General features: G+C 58.1%; 1 protein-coding gene across 1 annotated transcript; it reads right to left on the bottom strand.

The window, feature by feature from the left end:
- Nucleotides 1-224: 224 nt before the first annotated feature.
- On the bottom strand, nt 225-16,849 carry LOC309583965 (voltage-gated potassium channel KCNC1-like; the record flags this gene model as incomplete). The annotated part of the gene is made up of 4 exons (XM_082299854.1): nt 225-346; nt 4,710-4,916; nt 11,724-12,672; nt 16,337-16,849. 4 exons carry the CDS (start codon nt 16,847-16,849, stop codon nt 225-227), a joined length of 1,791 nt encoding a protein of 596 aa, XP_082155980.1.
- Nucleotides 16,850-17,428: the final 579 nt, after the last annotated feature.

The raw sequence follows: 17,428 nt of genomic DNA, 5'->3' as shown, positions 1-17,428 counted from the left end.
TTAGGGGGACACCCCTCCCTTTAGGGGGGGTTCCAGTCCCTTGGGTGGGGGCTGGGGTGTCCCCACAGCCACACCCCCCACGCTGGGGTGCCCCCTCCCCCCATTGCCACTGATGAGTTTTTCCCGTTTCTCCCCTTTTTCTGCCCGAATCCCACAGCAGGGAGGGGGGGCAGGAAAAGGGGGGGTGCGGGGAGGAGGGGAGGGGTTTCCCCCCTTTCCCCCCCTCAGAGGATGGAGGGGATGGGGGAGCGGGGGCGCCGGGGGGGGCTGGGGGAGCTGAAGGGGGGGGCGGCGGGGGCCACCCGCACCCCCGTGATGCTGTTGAGGCTCCGGGACTTCTCGTAGCCTTTGGGGGAGACAAAAATGGGGGGGAGGGGGTGTCAGGACCCCAAAATCCCCCTCATGAACCCCCCAAAAATCCCCCTCATGAACCCCCAAAAATCCCCTCATGAACCCCCCAAAATCCCCTCATGAACCCCCCAAAAATCCCCTCATGAACCCCCAAAATCCCCCTCATGAACCCCCAAAATCCCCCTCATGAACCCCCCAAAAAAACCCTCATGAACCCCCAAAATCCCCCTCATGAACCCCCAAAAATCCCCTCATGAACCCCCAAAATCCCCCTCATGAACCCCCCAAAAATCCCCTCATGAACCCCCCAAAACCCCCTCAGCCCCCCCCTTTCGTTTCCCCCCACCCCACACCGCCCCAAACCCCCCCCCCACCGTGGGATGTGGGACCCCCCTCCCCAAAATATGAAACACCCCCCCCCCTAAAAATTTGGGCTCCCCCCAGGTAATGGGCAACCCCCTCCCCAAGGGGTTTAGGACCCTCTCCCCCCCCCCCCCCGAAAATTGGGGACCCCTCAAGAGCTGGGACCCCCTTCCCACCCCCCCCCAGGATTTGGGGACCTCCCAGGAGCTGGGACCCCACCCCAAAGGGATTTGGGATCCCCCCCCCCAGATTTGGGACACCCCCAAAAGTTGGGGACCCCCTTAAGAGATTGGGGGGGGGGGGGGGCTCCAGTTTAGGACCCTCCTAAAAATGTGGGGCCCCCCCCCACGGAGTTGGGGATCCCTCCCCAAAATTGGGGCCACCCCCCAAGAAATTTGGGACCCCCCAGGGGGTACTGAGGAGGCTGGGGGGGGGAGATTTTTGGGCAGCCAAGCTGGGGGGGGGAGGGGAGGGAGGGGCCAGGAGCGCCCCAAAAAAGCCGGGAGGGTTCCCGGATGTTTTGGGGGGTTCCGGGTGGTTTTTGGGGATCCCGGGTGGTTTTTGGGGGTGCCCAGATGTGTTCGGGGGTTCCCGGGTGGTTTTGGGGGTTCCCGGGTGGTTTTGGGGGGGTGCCCAGGTGGTTTTTGGGGGATTCTGGGGGGGTTTTGGGGGGTTCCCGGGTGTTTTTTGGGGATTCCGGGTGGTTTTTGGGGGTGCCCAGGTGGGTTTTGGGGGTTCCCGGGTGGTTTTTGGGGTTTCCAGGTGGTTTTGGGGGGATTCCGGGTGGTTTTTGGGGGTTCCCGGGTGATTTTGGGGGTTCCCACGTGGTTTGGGGGGGATTCCGGGGGGTTTTAGGGGGATTATGGGTGGTTTTTGGGGGTTCCCAAGTGTGTTCGGGGGTTCCGGGTGGTTTTTGGGGGTTCCCGGATGGTTTGGGGGGGTTCCCGGGTGGTTTTTGGGGGTTCCGGGTGGTTTTGGGGGTTCCGGGTGGTTTTTGGGGGTGCCCAGGTGTGTTCGGGGGTTCCCGGGTGGTTTTTGGGGGTTCCGGGTGGTTTTGGGGGTTCCGGGTGGTTTTGGGGGTTCCGGGTGGGTTTTGGGGGTTCCCGGGTGATTTTGGGGGTTCCCAGGTGGTTTTGGGGGGGTGCCCAGGTGGTTTTGGGGGGATTCCGGGTGGTTTTGGGGGTTCCGGGTGGTTTTGGGGGTTCCGGGTGGTTTTTGGGGGTTCCCGGGTGGTTTTGGGGGTTCCCAGGTGGTTTTGGGGGGGTGCCCAGGTGGTTTTTTGGGGATTCCGGGTGGTTTTGGGGGTTCCCGGGTGGTTTTGGGGGGATTCTGGGGGGGTTTTGGGGGGTTCCCGGGTGTTTTTTGGGGATTCCGGGTGGTTTTTGGGGGTGCCCAGATGTGTTCGGGGGTTCCCGGGCAGGTTTTGGGGGTTCCCGGGTGATTTTGGGGGTTCCGGGTGGGTTTTGGAGGTGCCCAGGTGGGTTTTGGGCGTTCCCGGGTGGTTTTTGGGGGATTCTGGGGGGGTTTTGGGGGTTCCCACGTGGTTTGGGGGCGGTTCCCGGGTGGTTTTGGGGGTTCCCGGGTGGTTTTTGGGGGATTCCGGGTGGTTTTTGGGGGGTTCCCGGGTGGTTTTTGGGGGATTCTGGGGGGGTTTGGGGGGGTTCCCGGGTGGTTTTGGTGGGTTCCCGGGTTTTTTTTGGGGATTCCGGGTGGTTTTTGGGGGTGCCCAGATGTGTTCAGGGATTCCCGGGCAGGTTTTGGGGGTTCCCGGGCGATTTTGGGGGTTCCCCGCTGGTTTTTGGGGGTTCCCGGGTGGTTTTTGGGGTTTCCAGGTGGTTTTGGGGGTTCCCGGGTGGTTTTGGGGGGGTGCCCAGGTGGTTTTTGGGGGATCCCGGGTGGTTTGTGGGGGATTCTGGGGGGGTTTTATGGGGTTCCCGGGTGTTTTTTGGGGATTCCGGGTGGTTTTTGGGGGTGCCCAGATGTGTTCGGGGGTTCCCGGGTGGTTTTTGGGGGTTCCGGGTGGGTTTTGGGGGTTCCCGGGTGATTTTGGGGGTCCCCGGGTGGTTTTTGGGGGTGCCCAGGTGGGTTTTGGGGGTTCCCGGGTGTTTTTTGGGGATTCCGGCTGGTTTTTGGGGGGTTCCCGGGTGGTTTTGGGGGATTCCGGGTGGTTTTTGGGGGTTCCCGGGTGGTTTTTTGGGGGTTCCCGGGTGTTTTTTGGGGGTTCCCGGGCGGTCTTTGGGGGTGCCCAGGTGTGTTCGGGGGTTCCCGGGTGGCTTTTGGGGGTTCCCGGGTGTGTTCGGGGGTTCCCGGGTGATTTTGGTGGTTCCGGGTGGTTTTTGGGGGTTCCCGGGTGATTTGGGGGGTTCCCAGGTGGTTCTTGGGGGGTTCCCGGGTGGTTTTTTGGGGTTCCCGAGTAGTTTTGGGGGTTCCCGGGTAGTTTTGGGGGATTCCGGGTGGTTTTTGGGGGTTCCCAGGTGGTTTTTTGGGGGATTCCGGGTGATTTTGGTGATTTGGGGGGGGGTTCCCGGGTGCCCCTCCCCCCCCCCGCCGGTGAAGCAGCGCCGCGGTGCGGGGGCGGGGATTGCGCATGCGCAGCTGTGCGAAGTGGGCGGGGCCAGGCCAGTGGGGGCGGGGCTATGGGCGGGGCCAGGACGAGGGCGCCCCCTCCCGGCTGACCTGCGGCGCCGTCGGGGGTCTCAGGCGGTGACGAGCGCTGGGGACGAAAGGGGAGAGGGGAGGGGTCACCCCGGGCCAGGGACCCCCTGATGGGGACGGGGACCCTCCTGTGGGGACAGGGACCCCCTGATGGGGACGGGGACCCCCTGATGGGGACAGGGACCCCCTGATGGGGACGGGGACTCCCTGATGGGGATGGGGACCCTCCTGTGGGGACAGGGACCCCCTGATGGGGACAGGGACCCCCTGATGGGGACGGAGACCCCCTGATGGGGACAGGGACCCTCCTGTGGGGACAGGGACCCTCCTGTGGGGACAGGGACCCTCTCATGGGGATGGGGACCCTCACCCGAGTGCGGGGACCCCTTCATGGGGACGGGGATTCCCTGATGGAGATGGGGACCCTCCTGTGGGGCTGGGGACCACCTCTGGAGGGGTGGGGGTCCCATTATGGGGATGGAGACCCCACTGTGGGGACAGGGACCCCCCACTATAAGGATGGGGACCCTCTGTGGAGATGGGGACCCTCTCATGGGGATGGGGACTCCCTGTGGAAACAGGGACCCCCTCATGGGGATGGGGACCCTCCCATGGGGACAGGGACCCTCTCATGGGGATGGGGACCCTCTCATGGGGATGGGGACCCCCTGATGGGGATGGGGACCCTCCTGTGGGGACAGGGACCCCCTCATGGGCACGGAGACCCTCTCATGGGGACAGGGACCCCCTGATTGGGACAGGGACCCCCTCATGGGGACAGGGACCCCCTCATGGGGACCCTTCTGTGGGGACAGGGACCCTCCTGTGGGGATGGGGACCCCCTGATGGGGACAGGGACCCTCACACGGGGACAGGGACCCTCCTGTGGGGACAGGGACCCTCACACGGGGACAGGGACCCTCCTGTGGGGACAGGGACCCCCTGATGGGGACAGGGACCCTCACACGAGTGCGGGAACCCCTTCATGGGGACGGGGACCCCCTGATGGGGACAGGGACCCTCCTGTGGGGACAGGGACCCCCTGATGGGGACAAGGACCCTCACACGAGTGCGGGAACCCCCGGGCCCCCCTTCGCACGGCCGGAGCCCCCCCCCAGCCAGCCCCGCCCCTTGCACGCGCGTGTGCAAGGGGCACCCAGAGCCCCCCAGCGCCGGGGGGTCTGCGCAAGCTCTGCCTCCCCCCCCCCCCCCCACCATCCCAGTTCTCCCAGTTCAGGGGAGGGCCGGCACTGGGAAAGACATGCAGGAGAGGAAACGGGAGGTGAAGGAGGAAAGAGAAAAAGATTTGGGGACCCCCGGGGAGGGGTCCCAGCACCCACCTTTGCGCAGGGGCCCCTCGGGGGGGGGCGCGTAGTCGGGCCCCAGCAGGAAGCAGGCCCTGTCTCGGCCGCAGCGCTCGCGGCCCCCCCCGGGCCCGGCGCTCGGGGGGCCCCCGGCGCGCTCCTCGGGGGACAGGGGCTGGTCGATGGGGGGACAGTCCTCCTGCGCCAGCGCCGCCCGGCCCGCCTCGCCGTTGGGGCGCGATTCTGCCGGGAGGCAGCGGCGTGGGGCCGGGAACCCCCCCAGGATCCCCAGCGGTGCCCTAAATGTGTTAAACTGCGCCCAAAATAGCCCCAAAGTGCCCCCCCTAAAAGGCAGTGAAGTGGGCTGGAAGTGTGCTGCAAATATTCCCAAACTTGGGACCAAAATGCTCCAAACTCCCACTGAAATCTGCCAAAGTTTCCCCAAAATATTCCCAAACTCAGCCCCAAAAATGCTCCAAACCCCCACTGAAATCTGCCAAAGTTTCCCCAAAATATTCCAAATTCAGCCCAAAAATGCTCCAAATCCCCACTGAAATCTGACAAAGTTTCCCCAAAATATTCCCAAACTCGGCCCCAAAAATGCTCCAAACCCCCACTGAAATCTGCTAAAGTTTCCCCAAAATATTCCCAAACTCGGCCCCAAAATGCTCCAAACCCCCACTGAAATCTGCCAAAGTTTCCCCAAAATATTCCCAAACTCAGCCCCAAAAATGCTCCAAACCCCCACTGAAATCTGCCAAAGTTTCCCCAAAATATTCCAAATTCAGCCCAAAAATGCTCCAAATCCCCACTGAAATCTGACAAAGTTTCCCCAAAATATTCCCAAACTCGGCCCCAAAAATGCTCCAAACTCCCACTGAAATCTCCCCAAAATATTCCAAATTCAGCCCAAAAATGCTCCAAACCCCCACTGAAATCTGCCAAAGTTTCCCCAAAATATTCCAAATTCAGCCCAAAAATGCTCCAAACCCCCACTGAAATCTGCCAAAGTTTCCCCAAAATATTCCAAATTCGGCCCCCAAAATGCTCCAAACCCCCACTGAAATCTGCCAAAGTTTCCCCAAAATATTCCAAATTCAGCCCAAAAATGCTCCAAACCCCCACTGAAATCTGCCAAAGTTTCCCCAAAATATTCCAAATTCGGCCCCCAAAATGCTCCAAACCCCCACTGAAATCTGCCAAAGTTTCCCCAAAATATTCCAAATTCGGCCCCCAAAATGCTCCAAACCCCCACTGAAATCTGACAAAGTTTCCCCAAAATATTCCAAATTCAGCCCCAAAAATGCTCCAAACCCCGACTGAAATCTGCCAAAGTTTCCCCAAAATATTCCAAATTTGGCCCCAAAAATGCTCCAAACCCCCACTGAAATCTGCCAAAGTTTCCCCAAAATATTCCAAATTCGGCCCCAAAAATGCTCCAAACCCCCACTGAAATCTGCCAAAGTTTCCCCAAAATATTCCAAATTCAGCCCAAAAATGCTCCAAACCCCCACTGAAATCTGCCAAAGTTTCCCCAAAATATTCCAAATTCAGCCCAAAAATGCTCCAAACCCCCACTGAAATCTGCCAAAGTTTCCCCAAAATATTCCAAATTTGGCCCAAAAATGCTCCAAACCCCCACTGAAATCTGCCAAAGTTTCCCCAAAATATTCCAAACTCAGCCCCAAAAATGCTCCAAACCCCCACTGAAATCTGCCAAAGTTTCCCCAAAATATTCCAAACTCGGCCCTGAAAATGCTCCAAACCCCCAATGAAATCTGCCAAAGTTTCCCCAAAATATTCCCAAACTCAGCCCCAAAATGCTCCAAACCCCCACTGAAATCTGCCAAAGTTTCCCCAAAATATTCCCAAACTCAGCCCCAAAAATGCTCCAACCCACCACTGAAATCTGCCAAAGTTTCCCCAAAATATTCCAAATTCAGCCCAAAAATGCTCCAAACCCCCACTGAAATCTGCCAAAGTTTCCCCAAAATATTCCAAATTCAGCCCAAAAATGCTCCAAACCCCCACTGAAATCTGCCAAAGTTTCCCCAAAATATTCCAAATTCGGCCCCCAAAATGCTCCAAACCCCCACTGAAATCTGCCAAAGTTTCCCCAAAATATTCCAAATTCGGCCCCCAAAATGCTCCAAACCCCCACTGAAATCTGACAAAGTTTCCCCAAAATATTCCAAATTCAGCCCCAAAAATGCTCCAAACCCCGACTGAAATCTGCCAAAGTTTCCCCAAAATATTCCAAATTTGGCCCCAAAAATGCTCCAAACCCCCACTGAAATCTGCCAAAGTTTCCCCAAAATATTCCAAATTCGGCCCCAAAAATGCTCCAAACCCCCACTGAAATCTGCCAAAGTTTCCCCAAAATATTCCAAATTCAGCCCAAAAATGCTCCAAACCCCCACTGAAATCTGCCAAAGTTTCCCCAAAATATTCCAAATTCAGCCCAAAAATGCTCCAAACCCCCACTGAAATCTGCCAAAGTTTCCCCAAAATATTCCAAATTTGGCCCAAAAATGCTCCAAACCCCCACTGAAATCTGCCAAAGTTTCCCCAAAATATTCCAAACTCAGCCCCAAAAATGCTCCAAACCCCCACTGAAATCTGCCAAAGTTTCCCCAAAATATTCCAAATTCAGCCCAAAAATGCTCCAAACCCCCAATGAAATCTGCCAAAGTTTCCCCAAAATATTCCCAAACTCAGCCCCAAAATGCTCCAAACCCCCACTGAAATCTGCCAAAGTTTCCCCAAAATATTCCCAAACTCAGCCCCAAAAATGCTCCAACCCACCACTGAAATCTGCCAAAGTTTCCCCAAAATATTCCAAATTCAGCCCAAAAATGCTCCAAACCCCCACTGAAATCTGCCAAAGTTTCCCCAAAATATTCCAAATTCAGCCCAAAAATGCTCCAAACCCCCACTGAAATCTGCCAAAGTTTCCCCAAAATATTCCCAAACTCAGCCCCAAAAATGCTCCAAATCCCCACTGAAATCTGCCAAAGTTTCCCCAAAATATTCCAAATTTGGCCCCAAAAATGCTCCAAACCCCGACTGAAATCTGCCAAAGTTTCCCCAAAATATTCCAAATTCAGCCCAAAAATGCTCCAAATCCCCACTGAAATCTGACAAAGTTTCCCCAAAATATTCCAAATTCAGCCCAAAAATGCTCCAAATCCCCACTGAAATCTGACAAAGTTTCCCCAAAATATTCCAAACTCGGCCCCAAAAATGCTCCAAACTCCCACTGAAATCTCCCCAAAATATTCCAAATTCAGCCCAAAAATGCTCCAAACCCCCACTGAAATCTGCCAAAGTTTCCCCAAAATATTCCAAATTCAGCCCAAAAATGCTCCAAACCCCCACTGAAATCTGCCAAAGTTTCCCCAAAATATTCCCAAACTCGGCCCCAAAATGCTCCAAACCCCCACTGAAATCTGCCAAAGTTTCCCCAAAATATTCCAAATTCAGCCCAAAAATGCTCCAAACCCCCACTGAAATCTGCCAAAGTTTCCCCAAAATATTCCCAAACTCGGCCCCAAAATGCTCCAAACCCCCACTGAAATCTGCCAATGTTTCCCCAAAATATTCCAAATTCGGCCCCCAAAATGCTCCAAACCCCCACTGAAATCTGACAAAGTTTCCCCAAAATATTCCAAACTCGGCCCCAAAAATGCTCCAAACTCCCACTGAAATCTCCCCAAAATATTCCAAATTCAGCCCAAAAATGCTCCAAACCCCCACTGAAATCTGCCAAAGTTTCCCCAAAATATTCCAAATTCAGCCCAAAAATGCTCCAAACCCCCAATGAAATCTGACAAAGTTTCCCCAAAATATTCCAAATTCAGCCCAAAAATGCTCCAAACCCCCACTGAAATCTGCCAAAGTTTCCCCAAAATATTCCCAAACTCAGCCCCAAAAATGCTCCAAACCCCCACTGAAATCTGCCAAAGTTTCCCCAAAATATTCCCAAACTCGGCCCCAAAATGCTCCAAACCCCCACTGAAATCTGACAAAGTTTCCCCAAAATATTCCAAATTCAGCCCAAAAATGCTCCAAACCCCCACTGAAATCTGCCAAAGTTTCCCCAAAATATTCCCAAACTCGGCCCCAAAAATGCTCCAAACCCCCACTGAAATCTGCCAAAGTTTCCCCAAAATATTCCCAAATTCGGCCCCAAAAATGCTCCAAACCCCCACTGAAATCTGCCAAAGTTTCCCCAAAATATTCCCAAATTCGGCCCCAAAAATGCTCCAAACCCCCACTGAAATCTGCCAAAGTTTCCCCAAAATATTCCAAATTCAGCCCAAAAATGCTCCAAATCCCCACTGAAATCTGCCAAAGTTTCCCCAAAATATTCCAAATTCAGCCCCAAAATGCTCCAAACCCCCACTGAAATCTGCCAAAGTTTCCCCAAAATATTCCAAATTCAGCCCAAAAATGCTCCAAACCCCCACTGAAATCTCCCCAAAATATTCCAAAATACTGGAAACTCCCCCCAAATCACCAAACTCTCCTCAAATCTGAATTCCCTCCCAAAATCCACCAAAACTCTCCCCAAAATCTACTCGAGCCCCTCAGATACACCAAGCTTGCCCCAAAATCCACCAAACTCCCCCAATAACCCAGAAAAATCCACCAAACCTCCCTCAAACTGCCCAGAAATGCCCCAAAACCCACTAAAACTTCCTCCCCAACTCTACCAAAACCCCTTAAAATCCACCAAACGCCCCAAAACCCCACCAAACTTTACCAAAATCCCCAAAAATCCGCTAAACTCACCCCAAACCCCTCCAAAACTTCCCAACCCCTACAAACTCTACCAAAATTCCCTAAAACCCACTAAACCCACCCCAACCTCCCCAAAACCCACCCCAAACCTCTCCAAACTCTACCAATGCCCCCTAAAACCCACTAAAACCACCCAAACCCCCTTCAAACTCTACCAAAATGCACTAAAACCCCCTAAATTCACCCCAAACCCCTCCAAACTCTATCAAAACACACTAAAACCCACTAAACCCACCCCAAACTTCCCAAAACTCACCCCAAACTCCTCCAAACTCTACCAAAACCCCCAAAACCCATTAAACCCACCCCAAACCCATCCAAACTCTACCAAGACCCCCCAAACCCCCTAAATCCAACTAAAACCCTTCCAAACTCTACCAAAACCCCCTAAACCCAACCCAAACCCCTCCAAACTCAACCAAGACCACCTAAAACCCCTAAACCCATCCCAACCTTCCCCAAAACTCACCCCAAACCCATCCAACCTCTACCAACCCCCCCAAAACCCCCTAAACGCACCCTAAACCCCCTCCAAACTCTACCAAAACCCCCCAAAACCTCTTAAACTCACCCCAAACCCCCTCCAAACTCTACCAAAACCCCCAAAACCTCTTAAACTCACCCCAAACCCCCTCCAAACTCTACCAAAACCCCCCAAAACCTCTTAAACTCACCCCAAACCCCCTCCAAACTCTACCAAAACCCCCCAAAACCTCTTAAACTCACCCCAAACCCCCTCCAAACTCTACCAAAACCCCCTAAACCCACCCCAAACCCCCTCCAAACTCTACCAAAACCCCCTAAACCCACCCCAAAGCTCTCCAAACTCAACCAAAACCCCTAAACCCACCCCAAACCTCTCCAAACTCTACCAAAACCCCCTAAACCAACCCCAAACCTCTCCAAACTCTACCAAAACCCCCCAAAACCTCTTAAACTCACCCCAAACCCCCTCCAAACTCTACCAAAACCCCCCAAAACCTCTTAAACTCACCCCAAACCTCTCCAAACTCTACCAAAACCCCCCAAAACTCACCCCAAACCCCCTCCAACTCTACCAAAACCCCCTAAACCAACCCCAAACCTCTCCAAACTCTACCAAAACCCCCTAAACCCACCCCAAACCCCCTCCAAACTCTACCAAAACCCCCTAAACCAACCCCAAACCTCTCCAAACTCTACCAAAACCCCCCAAAACCTCTTAAACTCACCCCAAACCCCCTCCAAACTCTACCAAAACCCCCCAAAACCTCTTAAACTCACCCCAAACCTCTCCAAACTCTACCAAAACCCCCTAAACCCACCCCAAACCTCTCCAAACTCTACCAAAACCCCCTAAACCCACCCCAAACCTCTCCAAACTCTACCAAAACCCCTAAACCAACCCCAAACCCCCTCCAAACTCTACCAAAACCCCCTAAACCCACCCCAAACCCCCTCCAAACTCTACCAAAACCCCCTAAACCAACCCCAAACCTCTCCAAACTCTACCAAAACCCCCCAAAACCTCTTAAACTCACCCCAAACCCCCTCCAAACTCTACCAAAACCCCCCAAAACCTCTTAAACTCACCCCAAACCTCTCCAAACTCTACCAAAACCCCCTAAACCCACCCCAAACCTCTCCAAACTCTACCAAAACCCCCTAAACCCACCCCAAACCTCTCCAAACTCTACCAAAACCCCCTAAACCAACCCCAAACCCCCTCCAAACTCTACCAAAACCCCCCAAAACCTCTTAAACTCACCCCAAACCCCCTCCAAACTCTACCAAAACCCCCCAAAACCTCTTAAACTCACCCCAAACCTCTCCAAACTCTACCAAAACCCCCTAAACCCACCCCAAACCCCCTCCAAACTCTACCAAAACCCACTAAACCAACCCCAAACCTCTCCAAACTCTACCAAAACCCCCTAAACCCACCCCAAACCCCCTCCAAACTCTACCAAAACCCCCTAAACCAACCCCAAACCTCTCCAAACTCTACCAAAACCCCCTAAACCCACCCAAACCTCTCCAAACTCTACCAAAACCCCCTAAACCCACCCCAAACCCCCTCCAAACTCTACCAAAACCCCCTAAACCAACCCCAAACCTCTCCAAACTCTACCAAAACCCCCCAAAACCTCTTAAACTCACCCCAAACCCCCTCCAAACTCTACCAAAACCCCCTAAACCCACCCCAAACCCCCTCCAAACTCTACCAACATCCCCCAAAACCCCCTAAAGCCCCGCAGTGCCACTCACCGGCCCGGTTGATCTCCACCACCTCCTCCTGGGCCAGCGGACAGGCCGGGGGCCGGCGGGCGGCGCGGGGGCTGCCGGGGGCGTTGGGGCCGGAGCCCGGCGAGCCGTAGCCGGGCGAGCCGGGCTGGGGGGGCCTGGGGATGTGTTTGTTCTTCTTCTTGGGCAACTTCTGCTTGGCCATGGCCAGCGAGTAGTACATGCCGAAGTTGTTGACGATGACGGGCACGGGCATGGCGATGGTCAGCACCCCGGCCAGGGCGCACAGGGCACCCACCAGCATGCCCGACCACGTCATGGGGTACATGTCCCCGTAGCCCAGCGTGGTCATGGTGACCACGGCCCACCAGAAGCCGATGGGGATGTTCTTGAAGTAGGTGTGGCGGCTGCCGGTGACGTCGTCGGGGTCGGCGCCGATGCGCTCGGCGTAGTAGATCATGGTGGCGAAGATGAGCACGCCCAGGGCGAGGAAGATGACGAGCAGCAGGAACTCGTTGGTGCTGGCGCGCAGCGTGTGGCCCAGCACGCGCAGCCCCACGAAGTGCCGCGTCAGCTTGAAGATGCGCAGGATGCGCACGAAGCGCACGACCCGCAGGAAGCCCAGCACGTCCTTGGCCGCCTTGGAGGACAAACCCCGCAGCCCCACCTCGAGGTAGAAGGGCAAGATGGCCACGAAGTCGATGATGTTGAGGCTGCTCTTGATGAAGTCGCGCTTGTCCGGGCAGAAGCTGACGCGCATGAGGAACTCGAAGGTGAACCACACCACGCACAGCCCCTCCACGTAGGTGAGGAAGGGCTCGGTCTCCACCTCCACGGCCACCTGCGTGCCCGTCTCGTTGCCCGTGGTCACCGTCTCCGTCTTGTTGATGACGCGGTTGAAGGCCTCGTGCGTCTCCAGGCAGAAGGTGGTGATGGAGATGAGGATGAAGAAGAGCGAGGCGAAGGCCACGTACTGGGGGAGGGGTGGGGGGGGAGGGGTCAGGGCTGGGTGCTGAGACCCCCAAAGCCCCCCCAGGGGTAAGGGAATGGGGTCTGGGGGTCCTGAGAGCCCCCTCCCACCAGAGCCCTGAACCCCCAGAGGGATGGCGGGACCCAGGAGCCCCATTTCTGACCCTCCCCCAACCACCGACACCCCCAAAGTTCACGGGGGGGCTCATCTGTCTGACTGACACCCCCAAATATTCACTGGGGGGGCTCATTTGTCTGACTGACACCCCCAAATATTCATGGGGGGGCTCATTTGTCTGACTGACACCCCCAAATATTCATGGGGGGGCTCATTTGTCTGACTGACACCCCCAAATATTCATGGGGGGGCTCATTTGTCTGCCTGACCCCCCCAAATCATTGACTGACCCCCAAATGTTCACGGGGGGGGCTCATTTGTCTGCCTGACACCCCCAAATATTCACGGGGGGGTGTCCTGGTCCCAACTCCCAGATTTATGGGGGACCCCCAAACATTGAACCCCTATAGAATAATGGGGGGGGGACACCCCCAGATTTCCAAGCTCCTGAGCCCCCCCCCAACACTGAAACCCCACAGAATAATGGGGGGGGCAGGGGGGGAGCCAAGTGTCCCCTTTTCTGACACCCCCCCCCCCAAAATTACGCTGAACCCCCAAATAATCACAGGGGGACACCCAGGGGTGAAGGTTCCTGACCCCCCCCCCAAAACCCCAGATTGATCCCCCCCCAATCACTGAGCCCCCCCATAACGAGGGAGGTGGGACATGGGGGGGCCACAGGGACATGGGGGGACACTTGGGGGGGGACACAGAGGGTTGGGGACATGGGGGGGACACGGGGGGGGGGAGCACACGGTGATGGAGCCCTGGGGACACGGGGGGGGTTTGGGGACACGGGGGGGGCAGTTTGGGGACACGGGGGAGTTTTGGGGACACGAGGGGGGGTTTGGGGACACGGGGGGGTTTTGGGGACACGGGGGGGGGCAGTTTGGGGACACGGGGGGGGCAGTTTGGGGACACGGGGGAGTTTTGGGGACACGAGGGGGGGCAGGGCAATATTTAGGCCATGGCGGGGGGGGGGGGAGATATTTGGGGCCATTGAGGGGGGACCCAGGGGACACGGAGGGGGGGATCTAGGCCAGGTGGGGGGGTCTGGGGACACGCGGGGGGGGCTCGGGGGGGACACGAGGGACGGCGAGGGGATGTAGGCCAGGCTGGGGGGGGGGGGGGTTTGGGGACACGGAGGGGGAGGGGGGCGATTTAGGCCAAGCGGGGGGGGAGGGGGGGGACGACAATGGAGGGAGGGGGCCCCTGGGGGGGGGAGGGGATGTAGGACAGGCCGGGGGGGGGGAGGGGGCACCGCAGTGCGGTCCCGCTCCCCCCCCCTCCCCCTCCGGCCCCGCTGCGGCAGGATCGGGGCCAGCGGCTGCGGGGGGGGCGGGGGACACCGGGGACATCGGGGGGGGGGCGCTGGGGACACTGGGGGACACACTGGGGGACACGCACGGCGGAGCGGGGCCCCCCCCGCACCCCCGTGTCCCCCCCGGCACCCCCCGTGTCCCCCCCGCGCTGTCCCCTCAGAGCCACCCCCCCCAAAGTCCCCTCAGGGTCCCCGCAGTGTCCCCTGTGCCCCCTCCTCCCCCCCCAAACAGCCCTGCAGTGTTCCAGACCCCCCCCCCCGGCCCCTCAGAGACCCCCTGAGCCCCCTCAGAGCTCCCCCGAGTGTTCTCAAAGCTCCCCCCCAAAATCAGCTCAGGGACCCCCAAGACCCCTCAAGAGGCTCCGATCACCCCAGAGCCCCCCCCAAAGCTCCCTGAGGCCCCCTAAACCTCCTCGAGAGACCCCTAAAGTCCCTCACAGACCCCAAAAACCCTCTCAGAGACCCCCAAACCTCCTCTCAGACCCCCCCGAACCCCTTCAGACACCCCTAAACCCCCTCAGGGACCCCCTAAACCTCCCTCAACCCCCTCAAAGATGCCCTAAAACCCTTCAGACACCCCCTAAACCCGGCCAGAGCCCCCCTAAACCCCCTCAGACAGCACTCAATCCCCCCCAGACCCCCAAGATCCCCTCGCAGATCCCCTCAACCCCCTCAAAGACCCCCTCAACCCCCTCAGAGACCCCTCAACCCCCTCAGAGACCCCTTAAACCCCCCCAGAGATGCCCTAAACCCCCTCAGAGCCCCCCAGGACCCCCTCAAAAATGCCCTAAACCCCCTTGCAGACCCCTTTTAATCCCCTCACATCCCTCTAACCCCTTTAGAAACCTCCCTGTCGCCTCCAAAAGCACTTTAACACCCCCTAAACTCCCTCAGGGATGTCCTTAACTCCCTCAGACATCCCTGACTCCCCTCTGGAACGTCCCACACCTTCTCAGAGCCCCCCTAATCCCCCTCAGACACCTCCTGGCCTCCTTGCAGAGCCCCTCTAAACCCACTCAGAGATGCCCCAAACCCCTCAGAACCCCCCAAGACCCCCTCAGGAGTGCCCCAAACACCTCCAGAGCTCCCCCAGCCTTCCTAAACCCCTCCAGAGACGCCCTAAACTCCCTCACATCCCTCCTAAGCCCCTTCAGAAATGCCCTAAAACCCCTCTAGTTCCCTTTAAGCCCCCTCCAAACTCCCCCTAAAACCCCTCTAGAGTTGCCCTAACCCCCCTAATCCCCCTCACATCCCCCCTAATCCCCCTCAGAGGTATCTTAAATCTCAGTCCCCCAAAGCCCCCTCAGAAAAGCCCCAAACCCCCTCGCAGACCCCCTCACATCCCTCCCAACTCCTTCAGAGCCCCCCATAACCCATCTAGAGACCTCCTAAACCCCCCAATCCCCCTCAGAGCCCCCCAAAACCCCTCGGAGATGCCTTAAATCCTCTCACAGTCCCCCAAGACTCCTTCAGAGCCCTCCTAACCCTCCTCAGACACCCCCAAATCCCCTCAGAGATGCCCTAAACCCCTCCAGAGCCCCTCTAATCCCTCTCACAACCCCCTAAAGCCCCCTAACTCCTCTCAGAGCCCCCTGAAGCCTCTCGCAGCCCTACTAAACCCCTTAAATCCCCTCAAAGCCCCCTCAGAGATGTCCCAAACCATCTGAGACACCCTTAAACCCTCTCGCAATCCCCCCAAACTCCCCTCAGGGCCTCCCTAAAACCCCTCAGTCACTTTTGAGCGCTCTCCCATCCCCTCAAGATCCCCTCAAAGATGCCCTAAAGCTCCTCAGAGATGCCCTAAACCCTCTCACAGTCCCTCAAGACCCCTCAGAGACGCCCTAAACTCCTCCAGAGCTCCCACATCCTTCCTAAACCTCCTCAGAGCCCCCCTAAACCTTCTCGGAGATGCCTTAAATCCCTCCAGAACGCCTCTAAACCCCCTCCCAGCCCCTCAAGACTCCTTCAGAGATGCTCGAAACCCCTTCAGAACCTCTTCAAACCCACTCACAGCTCCGCAAGACACCCTCAGAGATGCCCTGAACCCCCTCAGAAGTGCCCTGAACCCCCTCACACCCCCCAAAACCCCCCCTCAACCCTCCCCTACTCCCCCTCAGAGCCCCCTTTACCCCCCTCAAACCCTCCTAAACTCCATCCTAGCACCCCTCAACCCCTCCTAACCCCATCCTACGACCCTCAAGCCCCCTTTTATCCCTCGGCATCCCTCACCCTGGCCATCCGCGACGAGTAAGGGTCCTCGAAGAGCGCCCAGAGCCGCGGCCGCCACCGCCGCCACCAGCTGGCGGGCCGCCCCTCCTCCAGGCACAGCCGCTTGGGCTCGGCGGGCTCGGGCGGCCCGGGCCCCTCGGGGCTCTCGAAGCTGTCCAGGGCCTCCTCGGCGTCGCGGTGCTGCCGGTAGTTCATCCAGCAGCACGCCTCCACGTCCGTCTCGTCGATGCCCCAGAAGGCGAGCTCCTCCTCGAACAGCGGCCCGCACACGTCGGCCGGGCAGTGCAGCTTGCCGGTGCGGTAGTAGTTGAGCACATAGGCGAACACGGCCGGGTGCCGGTCGAAGAAGAACTCGCCGGCGCCGGCATCGTAGTCGAAGCGGGCGGCGGCGCCCGGCTCGGCCAGCCCGGCCAGGCGGGTGCCGGGCAGCGTCTGCAGGGTGCTGCGGTAGGTCTCGTGGCGGACGCCGCCGACGTTGATCACCACTTTGTCGCGCTCGGCTTGCCAGCCCATGGCGACAGGCGCGACAGGAGGAGGGGGCGAGAGTCGCGATAGGAGGAGGGGGAGAGGGGAGGGAGAGGGGACGGCGGGTGCCGCATCCCGGCGCGGCGGGGCGGGCGCGGGGGGCGCAGGCGCGGCGGGGGCACGCCCACACTGAGGGCAGGCCACGCCCACCGTGAGGGGAAGCCACGCCCACCGTGAGGGGAAGCCACGCCCACCGTGAGGGGGGAAAGCCCGCCTTGGAGGAAGCCACGCCCACCGTGAGGGGAAATGCCCGCCTTGGAGGAAACCACGCCCACCGTGAGGGGAAGCCACGCCCACCGCGAGGGGAAAAGCCCGCCTTTGTGAAAGCCACGCCCCCAGTGAGGGGAAGGACACGCCCACCGCGAGGGGAAAAGCCCGCCTTGGAGGAAGCCACGCCCACCGTGAGGGGAAGGACACGCCCACAAACGAGGCGGGAAAGCTCCCGCTGAGGGGAGGCCACGCCCACCGTGAGGGGAGGCCAACCCCCACCGCCTTCCCGTTGGTCACCGCTCTGTCGTGCTCGCCGTGCCAGCCCATGGTGACAGCCGCGATAGTCGCGATAGTCGC

The sequence above is a fragment of the Coloeus monedula genome, assembly GCF_965178545.1.
Source record: "Coloeus monedula genome assembly, chromosome: 34".
NCBI classification, from domain to species: domain Eukaryota; kingdom Metazoa; phylum Chordata; class Aves; order Passeriformes; family Corvidae; genus Coloeus; species Coloeus monedula.
The sequence above is the reverse complement of the archived record's forward strand: the minus strand, read 5'-3'. Positions and strand labels throughout refer to the sequence as shown.